Source organism: Coccinella septempunctata, chromosome 6 (assembly GCF_907165205.1).
Source record: "Coccinella septempunctata chromosome 6, icCocSept1.1, whole genome shotgun sequence".
Lineage (NCBI taxonomy): Eukaryota > Metazoa > Arthropoda > Insecta > Coleoptera > Coccinellidae > Coccinella > Coccinella septempunctata.
The window spans coordinates 224,380-247,708 of NC_058194.1; the positions used below are offsets into that span (position 1 = coordinate 224,380).

Below are 23,329 nucleotides of genomic sequence, written 5' to 3' on the forward strand. Positions count from 1 at the left end.
TTTGGACAGTTTTTTATTTTCTCAAATGTTCAATATGCCAACGTTTCGGAGGCGAATTCCTCCTTCTTCAGGGCTAAAAAACGAAAGGACATTCAACAAAACAATCACAAAGACAAAGTTACCGATATTATCTCAAGAATATTAAGTACGAGAAAATATTGAATAGTTACAAAGTTTCATAATACTTGATTAGCTACTTTTGAAAATCTTTTATATAATCATCTTAGCGTCGTCAGAAAATTAAATCAGAACATAGATATAAAGTGGAAAATTTCAAATGTCAAATGTTACAAACACAAAAACACACAAACTGTCAGATCCTTTTCTTTCTTCTTCTCCTTCTCAAAACAAGTTTCTTCAACGTCACTTCCCCCTTCCCCATGTTATCCGTCACGTTATGTCCAATAAAACATCATAAAAATAACTTAGGTTATTAACATCTTCTCTAAAATTTACGGTGTTATTACTTCTGATGGAAACCATCTCACTGATATTCCTCTTATAACCATTGCTCTCCACATCTAGTATCTCCACCTCCTCGAAGTTAAAATTGTGACCTTCACCGAACACGTGATAGGTTAGGGCAGTCTTTTCCTTGTTGTTTATGTTCTTTGTATCATATTTGTGTTGTTTTATTCTATCTTTTAAATATTGTCGAGTCTGTCCTATATAACTCCTATCACAATCCAAACATGGTATCTTATAAACCACAGATGACATTAGTTCTTTCTTAGTGGTTTCCTTCAATTTTGAGAAGAATCTATTGGTAGTGGAGACGTTATAGAAGGCGCATGTGCAGTTCAACTCTCTGAGAATTTTTTGAATCTTGTTAGACAGGCCATCGATGAAGGGAAATCTGTGAAATGATCTTGTACTATCTTCTGAGTTGGGACTCGATGTATTCTCTTCTCTCTTATTTTGTATTTTTCTGATAGATCTATTTATGAGGTATATGGGGTAATTATTTTGTGTAAGGATTTTCTTTACACTCCTCAAATTTGTCCTATGGTATTCTTCATCACTCGATTTCAACGCTCTATTAATCAAGTTATTTATCACGTTTATCTTTTGTGTGGTGCTATGATTGCTGAAAAAATTCATTAGTCTGTTGGAGTTACTGGGCTTGTAGTACCAACATGTCTTGAGAGTGTTGTTTTCCTTTTTGATTAACATATCTAGGAATGGAATTGAGTTATCTACTTGTACTTCCATAGTGAACTTAAGTTTGTCATTATAAGAGTTAAATAGATCCAGAAGTTGTTGTTTTTTGTTGTTAGGTATAATAAGAAAGGTATCATCTACATACAGTTTGACCATTGGAATATGAAAATCTATTAGTGATAAGACCCAACTAAACAAGTCATCCATCACAAGGTTAGCGAATGAGGGACTAGAAGGAGATCCCATAGCAGAGCCAAGGATTTGTCTGTAGAATCTTTCATCAAATACAAAATAACTGCACTCAAAACATACATCCACCAACACCAAGAAACATTCTCTACTTAGGTTGGTAAAGTTCTTAATATAGTTCCATTGTTTCTTTATCACAGTTATCACAAGTTCTTTGGATATATAGGTGAACAGTGAGACCACATCTAGCGACACCAGAATGTAACCCTCCGGAACATGGACACCCTGTAGATCTCTTTTGAGGTCAAAAGAGTTTTTGACATTATATGGTGAAGTTGACAACACTTGAGATAAAATTTGGTGGAGAAACTTTCCAATGTTGTAGGTTGGAGAATTGATATTGTTGGAAATAGGTCTTAAAGAGAGGCCTTCCTTATGGGTCTTTCTGAGGAAGTATAACCTGGGATGTCGGATCAGTTTTTTGTACTCATCAGCTGTAATCATTGATTCCTCTTTAAACTTCTTTAATATCCTGTTTATCTTATCCTGGTACAGCTTTGTGGGGTCTGCTGTTAGCAGTACATAAACTTCAGAGTCACTTAACATTCTATGTGCCTCCTCTAAATATTCACCCCTATACATGACCACCGTAGTATTACCTTTGTCTGATGAACTTATAATTAATTCCGGGTGATCTCTCACAAAGTTATTAGTGTCCGTCAGTTGTTTGAATGTCGGAGTTTGCTGTAACCTTCCGCTAACAGGGTTATTCCTATAGTTATTAATGGTGTTTATACATCTGATCCTGTATTTATTCTTTATCTCATCAGTAAAAGGAGAGACAGATATACAACTCTCTATGTCTTTAATAACTTCCAAAGTTGGGAATTTGAATGGGGGGATTCCATGTTTGGGACCGAGAGCTAACACTGACTTAACATTATCCGGCAGAACTACATCTGTATAGTTTCTTATATAATTGTCCGAAGTCACCAAATTCACAGTGGGTTTTTGTGTCCTCAATAGGTCATCCAGTTTTTTAATATTGTTGTCCCTAGTTTCCAGTAGAACTCTATCTAAAGTTTTTCTTGCAAAGGATCTGAGGGAGTTAACTAAGTTAGGAGATATCAAGTTTGCGAGGAAAACATCTGACTCTCTCAACCTCTGATTTGTCTTCCTCAAATTCCAAATAGTAATTTTTATTTCCACATTCAATATGGAATTTCTGAATCTACTCAAAATCTTCCCTATTTTGTTCCTGAACGGGTGCTCTTCAACTTCCAAGGAATATATTTGGTTTATGTTATGAATGATGTGGTTAGGAAAAACTGTTTCTCGTCTGCACCTCAACAAAAATATTCTTCTGTTCGTCAATGTGGCTAGTTTTCTATGGCCATTTACGAAATCTTCGCAACGTCTGTATATAATGTTCCCATGTCTTTCTTTGATGATACTGAATAAACCCCCAGGTATTTGATCAGTTTGGTTTTCGTCCATGATTGAAATTAAAAAATTAAAGTTATCAGGAATTTGGACAGTTTTTTATTTTCTCAAATGTTCAATGTGCCAACGTTTCGGAGGCGAATTCCTCCTTCTTCAGGGCTAAAAAGATAGAATAAAACAACACAAATATGATACAAAGAACATAAACAACAAGGAAAAGACTGCCGTAACCTATCACGTGTTCGGTGAAGGTCACAATTTTAACTTCGAGGAGGTGGAGATACTAGATGTGGAGAGCAATGGTTATAAGAGGAATATCAGTGAGATGGTTTCCATCAGAAGTAATAACACCGTAAATTTTAGAGAAGATGTTAATAACCTAAGTTATTTTTATGATGTGTTATTGGACATAACGTGACGGATAACATGGGGAAGGGGGAAGTGACGTTGAAGAAACTTGTTTTGAGAAGGAGAAGAAGAAAGAAAAGGATCTGACAGTTTGTGTGTTTTTGTGTTTGTAACATTTGACATTTGAAATTTTCCACTTTATATCTATGTTCTGATTTAATTTTCTGACGACGCTAAGATGATTATATAAAAGATTTTCAAAAGTAGCTAATCAAGTATTATGAAACTTTGTAACTATTCAATATTTTCTCGTACTTAATATTCTTGAGGTAATATCGGTAACTTTGTCTTTGTGATTGTTTTGTTGAATGTCCTTTCGTTTTTTAGCCCTGAAGAAGGAGGAATTCGCCTCCGAAACGTTGGCACATTGAACATTTGAGAAAATAAAAAACTGTCCAAATTCCTGATAACTTTAATTTTTTAATTTCAATCATGGACGAAAACCAAACTGATTTTTTAGAAATGTGTTATATAAATGAAAATAAAAATTCAACGATGAATAAGAAAACGGATACGAATAATCTTAGTAACATCTATAGTTTCTTACTGACCTGTGATAAAAAATAGGTATTCTCCTAATATCTCCTAATTTGTAACCTTACTTGCAGGTACTTATAAATAAGAGACATTTCTAATCCAAATTGTATAAAATAAAAAAAGATTTTCTCAATTTTTTTTTTGGCCCTTCTGTGAACATCATGGCACATTTGTTTGTCCATGCCAATTTATAGAATTTTCTGAAATCTGTCATTTGTAAAACCAATTTTTTCCTGAATAATTCAACTGAAATTGACGTACTTTTTTGATTACCCTCTACATGGTCTTGTTTTTCTGAAGCTACCATATTTATTGTCATGGTATTGTAAGTTTTAGCCTAAGAGAATTTGAACTTTTGTTATGAGATCTTTGTATTTTCCAGTTGCTCCTGAAGAAGTCAACGATAGTTGACGAAATATAGAGCTTTAATACAATTTGACTCTCATTGGAATTTTGCCCTGAAAAATAGTCGAAACACCCTTAATTTAAATCAATAATTTCACAAACGACTAGTATCCTATAACTTCACTATATACATATATATATATTACTAGTATATATATATTATATACTAGTGTGATATTACACTAGCAGCGCAATTTGAATTACCTATAACTGGTAGAGAAAAACGAATTGCACATTTGGAAAGAGCAAAACAAGAGCAAAGCGCGAATATTCCACAAGATAGGGTAAGAAAAAAATTTTTTTTCAATTTTTTCTCCTTCAAAAACTCGTAAAGTGTTAATGAGCAGAACGAACGGACTCGTGAGCAAAACGTAGCAAACGAGGGCTTTCGATCGAAACCACTATCTATATGATTATCTATATCTCGGTAACAGTAAGTGGAAGAGAAAAACTAGTTGCAGATTTCAAAAGACCAAAACGAGAGCAAAACGCAGATATCCCACAAGTTAGGGTGAGAAAAAAAAATTTTTCTCCTCCAAAAACTCGTAAAGTATAAATAAGCAAAACGAACGGACTGGTGAGCAAAACGAAAGCTTTCGAATGATACCAATATTGGAAAGATCCGTTGAGGTTTTGAATTGTCTATAGCTCATTGTATATAGGTGAGCAAAATAAACTGAGTTGTGAGCAAAACGAGGGCATAAAAATCGTAAAAATTCTTTCAGGCGCCCTGCTAGTTTATCAGAGACTGGTTGTCTCTGATACTGGATACCCGTTCAATCCCGTGAAAACGCCTAGTGAATGGTACCCAAAGATTATAGAGTTAGGAAGATAGGAAACAGCCTCATATCGCTAGTACTAAAAAGCGACTACATTTTGGCCTGTGTTGCACACAATTGACAATCAGGTGGCGCTGAAATCGTGCTGTCAAACTGTTGAATACCAGTTTTCTGTTGTATAAATGAATGGCACGAAATTCTAATCATATCCTTAAAGAAAGGGCGCAAAATTTGAATTCTATTCCTTAAATAAAGGTGCGCGAAATTCGATTTCTACTCTTCATATTTCGAATATCGACTTGTCGAAGACAAAAAAGAAATCCTGAACGAAATAACAAAAGTAGGGCTTTTGTTTTGTGATGAGGAAGTTTTTTTTTATGTTGTTATGTTATATTGTTGGGCATAAATTTTTAAATGAAATACTCAGTTAGATTTGTTAAATGTTCTATTTGAAATCTTTAAGAGAATATGACAGAACTGAAGATGACATAGGATGTATTTAGGTGAAAATTGTTTTTAACAGAAGTTACAACTAGTCACTTTTGAAAATACCTTTATACAGATAATAGAGCTTTGAATATAGGACACAAGTATATGATGAAAATATATCATCCTGGTGTTATGTTTTAATTAATAACAATAGTTAAATTTGTACAATTTTCATCAGAAATTATGAATTTGATATACAATCATAGCATACACATTTCAAGAATATTTTACATATTAGTTACAGAATTTTTCGTACCACAATTAAAAAAACCTTTAACAATTGTACAAGACCGGTAAGTAAGTCATGTCATTAAGAATTTGATATACAATCATAACATACACATTTCAAGAATTTTTTACATATTAGTTACAGAATTTTTCGAACCACAATTAAAAAACCTTAAACAGTTGTACGACACCTGTATGTCAGTAAAGACATGTCATTAAGAATTTGATATACAATCATAACATACACATTTCAAGAATTTTTTACATATTAGTTAGAGAATTTTTCGAACCACAATTAAAAAACCTCAAACAGTTGTACAAGAGCTGTAAGTCAGTGAAGACATGTCATTAAGAATTTGATATACAATCATAACATACACATTTCAAGAATTATTTACATATTAGTTACAGAATTTTTCGAACCACAATTAAAAAAACCTCTAACAGTTGTACAAGACCTGTAAGTCAGTAAAGACATGTCAGAATAAGGACACATCAACTCCATAATGCGAAGAACTTCAGTAATATCCAGCCATTTTTACAATTCATTTTGATAAATTGAAATAAATATCTATAGCAATGAATAATGTCTGTAATATTAGAATAATATCCAAGTGTTAGAAGCGGAAAGGCAATTTATTGATGAATCAAACAGTTTGCGAGAAATTAGCCCCAACTTTGGCAATCCAAAATGAAAATATAGGAGGGATCGCATTTCTCAAAAAACCGTGTTTGTAAGCTAAGGAGTACAAGTGCATTTTATTTAGTTAAGAAAACTCAGATTGGAAGTTTGGAATCATTGCAAAATTCAACCTGTTGTATTTTCAGGTATTTCATTTTTGCCTCGATTTTTGCCTTTCTGACTAAAAGATTTGGATTGACTTATTCATGCTGTGGCGGCGTAGTTGTACCCATGGTAGAGGAATAATTCATCTCACCATGATGGTTGCGATCACAGGGTAGATTATACGTCTATTGCGGTGCAGCATACGCCAAACGATGGCGCCACCGGCGACGCAACACTCTATACCCTCGACGTAACCGGCGTTTATAGCAGGCACAAACTACGCTGCTTCGGCGATTGTCGTAGGTAGCTGCTAGGGTTCATTAACCTACCTGATGAGTCCGACCCTAGCAGTGGGACGAAACAATCACCCCAAGAGCACGCCATTCTTCAAATGGCGTGAACTCACCCCAGCACATACCGCCAAAATGCCATCCTTATGTTGAATGACTATGCTTCCAGCGAAGAGTTGAATACCGGTGTGAACTTAGCAGCCACTTTCCAGCAGCCACTTCAGATCTAGCGGCCGTTTGACCAGTGGCGTCGGGTACTTTTTTTTTCGCGTACTGTGCTTACTGAAATCGGTATTAGGTCTCGGAAATGAATGAATTCTTTCAAACCCAGAGTGTTTATTCATTAGAAGATGATAAATACTATTTAAAAGATTTTTTATTCCAAGAATGTTTAAGTGTCAGTTCCAGCCATGAAATGGATATTCGAAATATAATCGAAAAAAGGTCTAAAAAATGAATAAAGGGTTTGAAATTCGGTGTATGTATTTATAAACCCCCAAGGAACGATATTCCAAGAGCTTTTCTATTTGCAGGACTTGGAAGGGTGAATTTCACCCCTATTTCTAATAATAAAAAAAAAATAGAAAATAGGTCTTAAAAATGAAAAAAGGGTTTGAAATTCGGTGTATGTATTTATAAACCCTCAAGGAACCATATTCCAAGAGCTTTTTCATTTGCAGGACTTGGAAGGGTGAATTTCACCCCTATTTCTAATAATAAAAAAAACATCAAAAATAGGTCTCAAAAATGAATAAAGGGTTTGAAATTCGGTGTATGTATTTATAAACCCTCAACGAACCATATTCCAAGAGCTTTTTCATTTGCAGGACTTGGAAGGGTGAATTTCACCCCCTCTCCTCAGAGTCCACAGAGTAAATCGAAAATAGGTCTGAAAAATGAATAAAGGGTTTATAAATACATACACCGAATTCCAAACCCTTTATTCATTTTTAAGACCTATTTTCGATTTATTCTGTGGACTCTGAGGAGAGGGGGTGAAATTTACCCTTCCAAGTCCTGCAAATGAAAAAGCTCTTGGAATATGGTTCCTTGAGGGTTTATAAATACATACACCGAATTTCAAACCCTTTATTCATTTTTAAGGCGTATTTTCGATGTTTTATTTATTATTAGAAATAGGGGTGAAATTCACCCTTCCAAGTCCTGCAAATAGAAAAGCTCTTGGAATATCGTTCGTTGAGGGTTTATAAATACATACACCGAATTTCAAACCCTTTATTCATTTTTGAGACCTATTTTCGATGTTTTTTTTATTATTAGAAATAGGGGTGAAATTCACCCTTCCAAGTCCTGCAAATGAAAAAGCTCTTGGAATATGGTTCCTTGAGGGTTTATGAATACATATACCGAATTTCAAACCCTTTATTCATTTTTAAGACCTATTTTCGATTTATTCTGAGGACTTTGAAGAGAGGGGGTGAAATTCACCCTTTCAAGTCCTGCAAATAGAAAAGCTCTTGGAATATCGTTCCTTGGGGGTTTATAAATACATACACCGAATTTCAAACCCTTTATTCATTTTTAAGACCTATTTTCGATGTTTTTTTTATTATTAGAAATAGGGGTGAAATTCACCCTTCCAAGTCCTGCAAATGGAAAAGCTCTTGGAATATCGTCCGTTGAGGGTTTATAAATACATACACCGAATTTCAAACCCTTTATTCATTTTTTAGACCTTTTTTCGATTATATTTCGATAATCCATTTCATGGCTGGAACTGACACTTAAACATTCTTGGAATAAAAAATCTTTTAAATAGTATTTATCATCTTCTAATGAATAAACACTCTGGGTTTGAAAGAATTCATTCATTTCCGAGACCTAATACCGATTTCAGTAAGCACAGTACGCGAAAAAAAAAGTACCCGACGCCACTGGTCAAACGGCCGCTAGATCTGAAGTGGCTGCTGGAAAGTGGCTGCTAAGTTCACACCGGTGAGTTGAATGTTGATAAATCAAATGGAAAAATTTATGGTTAAGGAAAACTGAGAAGGGAGGACAGGTATGGTAGCAGGGGTGGAAAAATGTAATTAGATTTGTTTTGTATATGTCAAGGCAACTTATGAATTCTTACATTCAATATCCCTTTATTACATCGATGTGTGTTGAAGAGCGTAGAAATTTCAACAGGAAACTGCTTCTTTTATAAGAAAAATGAAAAATGGCATCTCATATATAATCTACCCCATCCCATGTAGAATCCTTGAGTAATTTGGCCAAGTATGTTGTCATACCAAACAGTATTATGGCAGTATGCCATCACTCACAAAGCAATGAAAGTGCAGTTCAAATACTGAGTCAATCAGTTTGCTGAAATTATTGGACTACTAGCGAAGTCCAATTCCTGCGCGATTCATAAGTGGCTAAAGTAATTGACTGCAACAGTGCAACAGGTATGTGAATTGGAATAAGACCAATACAAAATGAGTGAAGATTTCGTCAAACAGGCCTTTCTCTCTGAAGAAAGGGAATCAATTGTTCCAAACTAATGTCGAAGAAATATACCCCACTGTCCATGTTATCTACAATACATTCTACTTCAACAACCTGATAATCTGAAAAATATTATCAATATTCCCAAACTGCTTGGTCACTTAAAGATTTCAGTTGAGAATTTCTTTGCTGAAAAACAATAAACATGTTTGCTTTCAGAATATCAGTCCCCCATAGTTTGATTATGAGCTCCTTCATAATGATATAACTTCCTGTAAGGTATGCATCCTCTTCGGAAGAAATAACGAGGTGATAACAGGCAAATGAATCGAAGAATAGAAAAATATTTCTGTTATGAAAGATTAGAAGCAAGTACAGAAGAGACCTTTGAAGAATGCGGTATTTTATGTCTGGCCATGAAATTTATCAAGAGTATTCCCTGCAGAGGTTTCTCGACCCAAAACAAGTGGTGAAACAACATCAAATCTTCAAGGAAGGATTATTTGATCCATGATTTACAATATGCTTCTAAAGAACTTTTCAACAACATTGCAAAACTGAAAACTGATTTATATGAATTGAATAATATCATCTAATTTTGAATTCATGAGGAGGGGATTTGATGAAAATCCATATTGAAATAATCCTGAATGAAAGTAAGTGAACGCAGGATAATTAATTTTCTTAATTGAATGTGGATTTTCGTCTAATCTCCCCGCCAATTCAATTCAACATTTGACAACATTATACTATTCTTAGATATTTAAATGGGTTACGGCGTAGCAAGCAAAACCTGAAATTGAAGGTCAGCATCAATGTTGAAGTCTGATCTACAGACAAATTTTCGCATTTATTTGTGACAGATGCTATTGGGATTTTCGATTCATAAATCAATGTAATAGTAGCAACAAAACGCTTCATTCGTGACAAATATTTTTTAATTTTTGATTTTTTGTAGCTACTTTCTTCTTCTTACCTTGATTTATGAATCGAACACCCCAGTGGCACCTGACAGTCATAAATAAGTGTAAAAATTTATTGAAGATTCAGGGGTACAAAGAGCAAACTCAATGTTATGCTACAACTTGACAATTAATGTCCATCAATTCTTCAACTATTTGTTTACTACACAGCAACTCATTGAAGTACTCATTATGAATAATTTCCAGTTTTTCAATATAATTAAAAAATTCTTGAGAAGTACCTATACAGTAAACCTTTTTCAGGATCAAATAATCGGAAAAAGCATTCAGTAATGCATTGCAGATAAGTAGAAAGACTTACCATCAGTATTTGTAACACACTCAATATGCTCGCTTTCCATCTCAGGTCTTGGTCCCTCCATCATTGGAATGCTTACTGCATACAGAAAACAAACTATTGCATATATGATTAATGAGTAATGCATTCAATAATGTATTGCAGATATCTAGGACGACTTACCATCAGTACTCATTTTATCAGTTTCAAACTGCTTACTCTCCATCCCACAAGGTTCTTTTGTTGGCCCTTTCATGCAAGGGATGCTTCCTACAAATAGCAACTTACGTGGATGGAATGATTTGAACTGACTTGCAGTAAAGTGTTCACTACACATGGTGTACCGTTTACTGAAGTCAATGTCTTCACGCCCTGAGAATTCTACCCACTTCAAAGCACTGAAAATATAAATCTAATCAATACCCCACTCACGTGGTACGAGTTTCAATACTTACGTTTCCATTTTCTTCTACAAAGTTAAAAAACTGATATTCGGGGAAGTCTTCTGACTGCAGTTTCCACAGTTCCGCACCATACAATAATTGCCGTAAGACATGTTGAGCAGAGAGTTTATATAACAATTTTGAAATCGTTTTCACTGAGAAAAAACACAGAAAACTTTAATATAAAGAGCGAGAAATATGACGAACCGAACGAAATTAAAACAAAACAGCCATGTGCGATTATAATTCAAATATCTCCTATGTGGACCGGAAATATCTTACAAAATTTAAAATTGTGTTTCTGCAAATGGCCCTCGAAAAAAATATCAAACTCAAAGTAAATAAATATCTATATCCAAAGTAACAAAAAAAGGAATAAAAACTTTATAACTAATCACATTTGTGATGATGAAATCAACACTTTATAATAAAGGTAAATATTTTTCATGAAATAAACAAATATCTCAATACAAAAGGGGGGTGGGGCAATGAACAAATATCACAAATGTTCATTTGTACCAAGCTTGAAAAAAGTCTTTGGTAATGGTATCACATTTCGGTATCAGTCTCACAGGTCAGAATCAGTTAAATCTTCAAATTGTCAAAAATCAGTCTTCTTCAAGCAGTCAAAATCAGTCTTTTTCAAGTAGTTGAAATCAGGTTTCATCCAGCTGAGACGATCATGAGGATTTTGTGAACATGAAACAAACAAAAAATAAGGCAGTATCATCTCAATCATGAAAAGTGAATTGTTTAGTTCAGTCTTAGAATGTGAGAACTAATCCATTTGTTGATAGTTAATTAATTTCAACTTCTTTGATGGCGTTACTTTACTATCAGAAAATATGATCTGTTTCCTGATATGCCCACTACTAACAGATTTAATTTTTAAATTTCTTTCCCTTAAATATTTAAAAAGTGTTACTCTAAAATTAATTTTGAAGATATCTTCAGAAACTTTATGAAAAGAACATAACTCGAAATTCTTATGATGACACTTTAACATTTCAAATTTATTTTGTAAATTATCTCAATGGCCAAATTTATCTTAAAATTTGTATAATTCATTATGTATTTAATATCAACAAATTGGATTAATTTCTCACTGGGATAATTCAGTCTTTTCATCATTTTCCTTGAATGTTAAGAATAAATGTTGACTTAAAACCGAGCCTGAAAACAAATTTTGTCTGCATTGCATGCAATCTGTCAATTTCAACTTTTTCAGAATGAATCCTGCTACATAAGGAGTTGCATAATTTTCCTCAGGAATATCTTCCTCTGCATCTGTGATGTCAATGGGAGGATTCATATCATCTTCACCGTCCAATTCACTTACACTATATTTTCTAATTAAATTGCCAAAGTCACCTAGAGATTTACAAGAATCATCCTCACAATTATAGGATTTGGAAATTGGAGTGCTCATATTATTTATTATGACGGTTTTGAGGGCTGCAACGAATTGAGAGCATGTGGGATTGGTATTGAAATAACCGTGTTGCCTTATCTGTCCAAAAAGATTTTCGATGGGATCTTGATTTAAACTCCTTTTAAATTTAGAAAAATCAGCCCTCTTGATTTTAATTTTTTCCAAAGTGCCATTACTAATTTTATACTGATTTGCCAACCTTCAACAAATTTGAAATTATTTTTAAGTTTCCCATTTTCAAAAATTTTCCAATTCTTTAATTTAGGCAGTAGGTTGGACCAAAATTTTAAGTGAGGTGAGTTTTCAGACAGTGCACATCGAAATTTTTTTCCTTGAATATTATAAAACTGTGAACTATTCAGTGAATCAAATAAATCATCCATCAGATGGCAAAATTCTGCAGTTCCTAATGCATCAACACTCAATTCTCCACATACATGAAGTAATTCTATCACTCCTGCCATCGTGGCACTAAGTTGTCGGGCTGCCACATTTACTTTCATTTTCATATAAGTGTCGTTGAAATTGAAATGATTTTCATTTAATCTAGGAATTAAACTATAAGTCCGCTTATCTCTATCTGTAAGGAAAGCTTGCTTTATATGTTCCATACTCGCAAACTTTCCTTTTTCAAATTCTAATTTGCTCTTAATTATAGAATTTCTGGTGTTTTTTAAAAGATGGGGAACGTCATAAATTGTGAAAATTGGTTTTTGATTAACCATAAAATGATAAGAAGATGGCTTATCATCAGTGCAGTTCTGAACCAGTGAGTTGAGTGCACTTCTGTTTGTACTACCCTGATCATATACTGTAGCACAAATTTCTATTCCCAGTACTTGTAAGGCCCCAATTACCATCACAATGAGTTTGCTCAAATCTGAGGATTTAACAGTATCCTTGGTGAAAAAATAACCTACTGGTACTTTAAAATTTACCTTACTACCCCGTATCATAAAAACCAGCGCATGATTTGCTGGATTAGATGTTCGACCTAGTGAACCCAAATCTTCAAAGCCCGAGATTCTCTGTTTGCGTCTTTCATAAGAAAAGCCACTGCACAAAGATATCTCGTCGAAAATTAGGACACAACATCGGTCCAGCGCATGCATTTTCTCAGTTTGAGCTTTCGAATGTTCCATGACTGGCCTTAAAATACCACATTCAAAAGGTATATTTGAGAGAAGCGTCTGGAGAGTCTTAGGAGATGATAATTGGAAAAAAGCTCTAAGGTATTTATAAAGCCTAGGACTCCTTTTAAAAATGGAAAGGGCAAAAGTTTTATCATTTACAGACCATCTTCGACCTGTACTTGGCTTATTGAAATTTATCAACTGACTATTAATGAAATTTTTCGTTACTTGATTTAAATTTTCTTCAATTAATTGAAATTTACCATCTGTATACAAAGTTTTCAGTTCTGATAATTCGGTGTGTTCTTTATCAAATAATGCTTTCAATTTACGAAATTTAGATTGTACATTACGATGTACTTGATACATGATGTTTTCTGGAGGAGTAAGATCTGATTTTTTGAGCCCGGCTTTTGTTAAAATTCCTGTTTTATTTTCTGTGAGAAATAAATACTTGTCTGTCACATCTACATAATCAGCATTGTTCTTGAAACAAGTTTTTATTGGGGATGATACGGGGTTATCTGAATTTTTTTTTGAAAGGGAACAACGTTCTACAGTATCGTCTCCATCTGGATTACAAGGTGATTTCTCAAGACCAATTGAGGGGCTATCAGAAATAGGTGTTTTGCTGTTTTCAGGCTGAACAGAAATTTCAGATGACGAGTCAAGACTAAACGGAGAAGAAGCTTCACAAAATGATAAATCGTTAAGTGTTTTTCGGGCATAGGAGTGCTCATTCTGAAGTTTAACATTCAACGATTGAGGAATGGCCTTACAGTTAAGACGGACAGGGTCATTTGGGTTATTGAAATCAGAAACATCGAAATGATTTTCACATATTCGATGATTGGAACAATTTATTTCAGAAGATATGTTGCAAATCTTTTTCCAGATTTGCAACCTGGCCTGATCTTTTGGAAAGTGGTGAAATGTTTTATTTTTCAATTCAGCTGGCAAATTTTTGTAATAAGAACTATTGCAAGATGGATATTTGCATGAAAAGGACATTGTATGAATAAAATTGAATAACCAAGAGCAAATAAGATTAAATATTTGAACTGGAATTCATGTAACTCACTTGACACCTCTACTGATTAAAGTTATTTCGTTGGAGACCTAAAATATGAAAAGTACAATATTAGTCCATATCCAGGAAAACAATATTATATTCTTGCAATACACTGAAGAAAAGGCTCAAACTTGAAATGGAGTGTTACTCACTCAATAAACACTTCCACTGATCCAACTTTATAACCGTTGTAGACCTAGAATAGAAATATTATATTTGTTAATAAGCAGAAAGCAACTAACTAAACTGTAAAACGACTTAAAAAAACCGTGTGCACAGTTCACATCTGTTTGTACTTAACCAGGGCCCAGGCATCCTCCCAAAATTTTAAGCACAAATTTTCGAACTTATGTTCGAAAATTTGTTGTTTACATCATAAAATTCAAATTATTTCGTTCGTTCAACTTCGGCTCAGTGATCGGGTCTTCGGGTCGGCCGCCATATTGGTGGGCCGTCAATAAGGTCGAGTTACCAAAATCACGCCGAACTTTCACACCCCTGGTGGTACCCATTGGACCAGACCCTTTCGTGCCCAAGCACCCGTCAAAGCGCATGTGAAAAAGCAAAGTGTACCTGCATCGACCCACCCGCCGCCTGTCATTAGTTATTAGTGTACGTTCTTTACGTGACCAACAGGCCGTTTACGCCGGCGACGCCTTAAGTGTGAATTCGGTCGCCATTTGTAAGAAATGTGAAGGTTATTGTGAAATACGAAAAAAGACGTTAAAAATCGCGAATCACTCAGGTGATATAGTGAAAAACACAAAGTGATCGACAAAATCGGGATAGTGATTGTAGAACACAAAGAAAAAGTGCGTACAAAAGCGGAAATAAAAGCGAACATCGTTAGAAACTATAAAAAAGACCAGCGAAGCCATGAACGATTCCGTCATGAGTGCGTATTCATTAATCGCGTCGCCGAACGCGAGTGCAGTGAAAAAACGAACCCCGAATTTTCTCTTCAGGACAAGGTCCCATACCGTAACACTAGAAAACAGTTGAGGAGAACTTCCAAGCGATGCGATAGAAGCATCTAATAACTCGACAAACTCCTCCTATAGTAAGTAGAAGTAGTACAAGGCATTTTCAACAAATATCATACGATTACCATAACAACAAGAATCCGAATACAAGGTAAATTCTATGTCAGAACGGCAGAAATACATCAAATATTTACTACGAAAGTGAATCCGACCACCGAAAACTTGTGGTTTTTCAAAGGTTGTAACCAAGTGTTTCACACCGTGGAAAGCGAAAGGACTCGGGCTTTCACAATAAGAGGGCTCGAGACAGAACCCAACGCGAAAACAAGACTCATGTGAAGTTGGCGCCGACTTTTTCGAAAAATACTGTTCTGGGTAGATTTGAGAAGTTCTGGAGTTCCCGATACAAATTTTCAATAGTTCACCTCCATTAAGCTAGCAGAACCACTTTTGAATTTTGGATTTTTTTTGCGGCCATAATTTTAGGCTAATTTATTACCCTAGTGACAAATTTTCTGCTCTCCAATTATTGGAGAAATTGGGGGTTTCGTTAACCCAACCCGTCGCTAGCCGGACAAAACCGATAATCCATCATTAATCTAGAATCTGATTGTTTCATATTTTAAGGCTAATTTTAGGCTAATTTATTATCCTAGTGACAAATTTTTTGCTCTCCAATTATTGGAGAAATTGGGGGTTTCGTTAACCCAACCCATCGCTAGCCGGACAAAACCGATAATCCATTATTAATCCAGAATCTGATTATATCATATTTTAAGGCTAATTTTAGGCTAATTTATTACCCTAGTGTGAATTCTTTCGCTCTCCAATTATTGGAGAAATTGGGGCTTTCGTTAATCCAACCCTTCGCGAGCCGGACAAAACCGATAATCCATCATTAATCCAGAATCTGATTGTATCATATTATAAGGCTAATTTTAGGCTAATTTATTATCCTAGTGACAAATTTTTTGCTCTCCAATTATTGGAGAAATTGGGGGTTTCGTTAACCCAACCCGTCGCTAGCCGGACAAAACCCATAATCCATTATTAATCCAGAATCTGATTATATCATATTTTAAGGCTAATTTTAGGATAATTTATTACCCTATTGCGAATTCTTTCGCTCTCCAATTATTGGAGAAATTGGGGGTTTCGTTAACCCAACCCGTCGCTAGCCGGACAAAACCGATAATCCATTATTAATCCAGAATCTGATTTTATCATATTTTAAGGCTAATTTAAGGCTAATTTATTACCCTAGTGCGAATTTTTTCGTCCTCCAATTGTGGGAGAAATTGCGAGATCTGAAATCTCAAAGTCATGCCACCACTATTTAATCGATAAACAATTGTTTTTAAAATATCTGATTACATAATAATTTTAGGCCCATTTTAGGCTCTCATTCGAAACTACTGCGAATAACAAAGGTTCTGCTACCTTTCAAACCGCTAATACAATATTTATCCAGAATCTGATCACACTATACTTTCAAGTTAATTTTTTAAATTTTTCACTCTCCAATTATTTTAGGAATCGGATGTTACGCTTGCTAAACGTTCACCTAGCTGGACCCAGCCGATTGAAGATTATTCATTCGGAATCTGATTACAAAATAATATCACATCTACTTCAGGCTAATTTTTTTCTTTCAAAGTACGGGGTTACTAATAATTAAAAAGTCATTTGTCCATTAGTCAGGTATTTTAGGAATATAAGATATATGTATATATTATTTGAATTCTATTGAACCTCGAATAAAACCGAACCCTTTTTCTGAATAAGCCGAGGAATAAGCCATAAGTATGCATATCATTCTAGTTTCTCCTAATAATTTTGAACCCACTGCCGAATTTCGTGATTCACTTTTTCAACGATTTCTGGGTTCCTAGTCCGTTAATACAGTCATTCAGGTCATCTTATTTCTGAAAACTTTTGAACGAGGATTTCTATGAAAGAGAGCAAAATGGGGTGGTAGAAATAATTTTTTACTGCTATGGCAATTCCACCGGTAAATGAGGTGGTACGAATATTTTTTTACTACTATGGCAATTTCACCGAAATTCTACTTAAGCAGGTGGTACAAATAATTTTATTGCTATGAGAATACAACGGAACTTCTAAATGAAAAATTGCAAAAATTCGCACTAGGGTAATAAATTAGCCTAAAGTTAGCCTTAAAATATGATATAATCAGATTCTGTATTAATAATGGATTATCGGTTTAGTCCGGCTAGCGACGGGTTGGGTTAACGAAACCCCCAATTTCTCCAATAATTGATAATTGGAGAGCAAAAAATTTGTCACTAGGGTAATACATTAGCCCAAAATCAGCCTGAAAGGATGGTGTAGTCAACTTCTGGATAAATATTGTATTAGCGGTTTGGTTCTGCTACCTTGACGGTAAAGCTAGCAGAAACTTTTTTAAAAAAAAAAAAAAAACGGTTTCGAGGAAAATTCGCAGTAGTTTCGAATGAGAGCCTAAAATGGGCCTAAAATGTAATCAGATATTTTAGAAACAATTGTTTATCGATTTAATAGTGGTGGCATGACTTTGAGCTTTCAGATCTCGCAATTTCTCCCACAATTGGAGGACAAAAATTTTTTACTTGGGTAATAAATTTGTTTGAAGTTAGCCTGAAAATAGGATGTAATCAAATTCTGGATAAATAATGGATTATCGGTTCTGTCCGGCTAGCGACGGGTTGGGTTAACGAAACCCCCAATTTCTCCAATAATTGGAAAGCAAAAAATTTGTCACTAGGGTAATGAATTAGCCTAAAATTAGCCTGAAAGGATGGTGTGGTCAGATTCTGGATAAATATTGTATAAGCGGTTTGGTTCTGCTAGCTTGACGGTAAAGTTGGCAGAACCTTTTTTTTTTAAAAAAAACCATAGTATCTCACCTAATTCAACCCAAATCGACGATGAAAACCATAGGTCACGCTTCATATAAGAAACTCGTTCGGACTCTGCAAATTCCACATATAGTAAAATGTGAGGTTCGGAGACATAATTTTCTTATTTTTCAAAAACTATTGAAGGAACGTTGGAAATACTTTCTACGAAGTAGTATCTCACCTAATTCAACCCAACCATAGGTCACGCTTCATATAAGTAAGTCGTTCGGACTCTGAAAATTCCACATATAGTAAAATATGGGGTTCGGAGACATAATTTTCTTATTTTTCAAAAATTAGGGAAGGTATGAACGGGAAACTTCGTAGGAAGTAGTATCTCACCTAATTCAACCCAAATCGACGATAAAAACCATAGGTCACGCTTCATATAAGAAAGTCGTTCGGACTCTGAAAATTCCACATATAGTAAAATGTGAGGTTCGGAGACATAATTTTCTTTTTTTCAAAAATTAGGGAAGGTATGAACGGGAATTTTCGTAGGAAGTAGTATTTCACCTAATTACGCCCAAATCGACGATAAAAACCATAGGTCACGCTTCATATAAGAAAGTCGTTCGGACTCTGAAAATTCCACATATAGTAAAACATGATTTTCTTATTTTTCAAAAACTAGGGAAGGTATGAACGGGAAACTTCGTAGGAAGTAGTATTTCACCTAATTACACCCAAATCGACGATAAAAACCATAGGTCACGCTTCATATAAGAAAGTCGTTCGGACTCTGAAAATTCCACATATAGTAAAATGTGAGGTTCGGAGACATAATTTTCTTTTTTTCAAAAATTAGGGAAGGTATGAACGGGAAACTTCGTAGGAAGTAGTATCTCACATAATTCAACCCAAATCGACGATAAAAACCATAGGTCACGCTTCATATAAGAAAGTCGTTCGGACTCTGAAAATTCCACATATAGTAAAATGTGAGGTTCGGAGACATAATTTTCTTATTTTTCAAATATTAGGGAAGGTATGAACGGGAAACTCCGTAGGAAGTAGTATCTCACATAATTCAACCCAAATCGACGATAAAAACCATAGGTCACGCTTCATATAAGAAAGTCGTTCGGACTCTGAAAATTCCACATATAGTAAAATATATATGGGGTTCGGAGACATAATTTTCTTATTTTTCAAAAATTAGGGAAGGTATGAACGGGAAACTTCGTAGGAAGTAGTATCTCACCTAATTCAACCCAAATCGACGATAAAAACCATAGGTCACGCTTCATATAAGAAAGTCGTTCGGACTCTGAAAATTCCACATATAGTAAAATATATATGGGGTTCGGAGACATAATTTTCTTATTTTTCAAAAATTAGGGAAGGTATGAACGGGAAACTTCGTAGGAAGTAGTATCTCACCTAATTCAACCCAAATCGACGATAAAAACCATAGGTGCCGCTTCATATAAGAAAGTCGTTCGAACTCTGAGAAAATTCCACATATAGTAAAATGTGAGGTTCGGAGATATAATTTTCTTATTTTTCAAAAATTAGGGAAGGTATGAACGGGAAACTTCGTAGGAAGTAGTATCTCACCTAACTCAACCCAAATCGACGATAAAAAACCATAGGTCACGCTTCATATAAGAAAGTCGTTCGGACTCTGAAAATTCCACATATAGTAAAATGTGAGGTTCGGAGACATAATTTTCTTTTTTTCAAAAATTAGGGAAGGTATGAACGGGAAACTTCGTAGGAAGTAGTATTTCACCTAATTACACCCAAATCGACGATAAAAACCATAGGTCACGCTTCATATAAGAAAGTCGTTCGGACTCTGAAAATTCCACATATAGTAAAATGTGAGGTTCGGAGACATAATTTTCTTTTTTTCAAAAATTAGGGAAGGTATGAACGGGAAACTTCGTAGGAAGTAGTATCTCACATAATTCAACCCAAATCGACGATAAAAACCATAGGTCACGCTTCATATAAGAAAGTCGTTCGGACTCTGAAAATTCCACATATAGTAAAATGTGAGGTTCGGAGACATAATTTTCTTATTTTTCAAATATTAGGGAAGGTATGAACGGGAAACTCCGTAGGAAGTAGTATCTCACATAATTCAACCCAAATCGACGATAAAAACCATAGGTCACGCTTCATATAAGAAAGTCGTTCGGACTCTGAAAATTCCACATATAGTAAAATATATATGGGGTTCGGAGACATAATTTTCTTATTTTTCAAAAATTAGGGAAGGTATGAACGGGAAACTTCGTAGGAAGTAGTATCTCACCTAATTCAACCCAAATCGACGATAAAAACCATAGGTCACGCTTCATATAAGAAAGTCGTTCGGACTCTGAAAATTCCACATATAGTAAAATATATATGGGGTTCGGAGACATAATTTTCTTATTTTTCAAAAATTAGGGAAGGTATGAACGGGAAACTTCGTAGGAAGTAGTATCTCACCTAATTCAACCCAAATCGACGATAAAAACCATAGGTGCCGCTTCATATAAGAAAGTCGTTCGAACTCTGAGAAAATTCCACATATAGTAAAATGTGAGGTTCGGAGATATAATTTTCTTATTTTTCAAAAATTAGGGAAGGTATGAACGGGAAACTTCGTAGGAAGTAGTATCTCACCTAACTCAACCCAAATCGACGATAAAAAACCATAGGTCACGCTTCATATAAGAAAGTCGTTCGGACTCTGAAAATTCCACATATAGTAAAATGTGAGGTTCGGAGACATAATTTTCTTTTTTTCAAAAATTAGGGAAGGTATGAACGGGAAACTTCGTAGGAAGTAGTATTTCACCTAATTACACCCAAATCGACGATAAAAACCATAGGTCACGCTTCATATAAGAAAGTCGTTCGGACTCTGAAAATTCCACATATAGTAAAATGTGAGGTTCGGAGACATAATTTTCTTTTTTTCAAAAATTAGGGAAGGTATGAACGGGAAACTTCGTAGGAAGTAGTATTTCACCTAATTACACCCAAATCGACGATAAAAACCATAGGTCACGCTTCATATAAGAAAGTCGTTCGGACTCTGAAAATTCCACATATAGTAAAATGTGAGGTTCGGAGACATAATTTTCTTTTTTTCAAAAACTAGGGAAGGTATGAACGGGAAACTTCGTAGGAAGTAGTATCTCACATAATTCAACCCAAATCGACGATAAAAACCATAGGTCACGCTTCATATAAGAAAGTCGTTCGGACTCTGAAAATTCCACATATAGTAAAACATGATTTTCTTATTTTTCAAAAACTAGGGAAGGTATGAACGGGAAACTTCGTAGGAAGTAGTATCTCACCTAACTCAACCCAAATCGACGATAAAAACCATAGGTCACGCTTCATATAAGAAAGTCGTTCGGACTCTGAAAATTCCACATATAGTAAAATGTGAGGTTCGGAGACATAATTTTCTTTTTTTCAAAAATTAGGGAAGGTATCAACGGGAAACTTCGTAGGAAGTAGTATTTCACCTAATTACACCCAAATCGACGATAAAAACCATAGGTCACGCTTCATATAAGAAAGTCGTTCGGACTCTGAAAATTCCACATATAGTAAAATGTGAGGTTCGGAGACATAATTTTCTTTTTTTCAAAAATTAGGGAAGGTATGAACGGGAAACTTCGTAGGAAGTAGTATTTCACCTAATTACACCCAAATCGACGATAAAAACCATAGGTCACGCTTCATATAAGAAAGTCGTTCGGACTCTGAAAATTCCACATATAGTAAAACATGATTTTCTTATTTTTCAAAAACTAGGGAAGGTATGAACGGGAAACTTCGTAGGAAGTAGTATCTCACCTAACTCAACCCAAATCGACGATAAAAACCATAGGTCACGCTTCATATAAGAAAGTCGTTCGGACTCTGAAAATTCCACATATAGTAAAATGTGAGGTTCGGAGACATAATTTTCTTTTTTTCAAAAACTAGGGAAGGTATGAACGGGAAACTTCGTAGGAAGTAGTATCTCACCTAATTCAACCCAAATCGACGATAAAAACCATAGGTCACGCTTCATATAAGAAAGTCGTTCGGACTCTGAAAATTGCACATATAGTAAAATGTGAGGTTCGGAGACATAATTTTCTTTTTTTCAAAAATTAGGGAAGGTATGAACGGGAAACTTCGTAGGAAGTAGTATTTCACCTAATTACAGCCAAATCGACGATAAAAACCATAGGTCACGCTTCATATAAGAAAGTCGTTCGGACTCTGAAAATTCCACATATAGTAAAATGTGAGGTTCGGAGACATAATTTTCTTTTTTTCAAAAATTAGGGAAGGTATGAACGGGAAACTTCGTAGGAAGTAGTATTTCACCTAATTACACCCAAATCGACGATAAAAACCATAGGTCACGCTTCATATAAGAAAGTCGTTCGGACTCTGAAAATTCCACATATAGTAAAACATGATTTTCTTATTTTTCAAAAACTAGGGAAGGTATGAACGGGAAACTTCGTAGGAAGTAGTATCTCACCTAACTCAACCCAAATCGACGATAAAAACCATAGGTCACGCTTCATATAAGAAAGTCGTTCGGACTCTGAAAATTCCACATATAGTAAAATGTGAGGTTCGGAGACATAATTTTCTTTTTTTCAAAAATTAGGGAAGGTATCAACGGGAAACTTCGTAGGAAGTAGTATTTCACCTAATTACACCCAAATCGACGATAAAAACCATAGGTCACGCTTCATATAAGAAAGTCGTTCGGACTCTGAAAATTCCACATATAGTAAAATGTGAGGTTCGGAGACATAATTTTCTTTTTTTCAAAAATTAGGGAAGGTATGAACGGGAAACTTCGTAGGAAGTAGTATTTCACCTAATTACACCCAAATCGACGATAAAAACCATAGGTCACGCTTCATATAAGAAAGTCGTTCGGACTCTGAAAATTCCACATATAGTAAAACATGAT

At 34.8% G+C, this 23,329-nt stretch overlaps 1 protein-coding gene across 1 annotated transcript; it reads right to left on the reverse strand.

Moving 5' to 3' along the window:
• Window positions 1–390: 390 nt before the first annotated feature.
• Window positions 391–2,847, reverse strand: LOC123315271. The gene has a single exon (XM_044900912.1). It carries the CDS (start codon window positions 2,845–2,847, stop codon window positions 391–393), a length of 2,457 nt encoding a protein of 818 aa, XP_044756847.1.
• Between the last annotated feature and the right edge of the window lie 20,482 nt (window positions 2,848–23,329).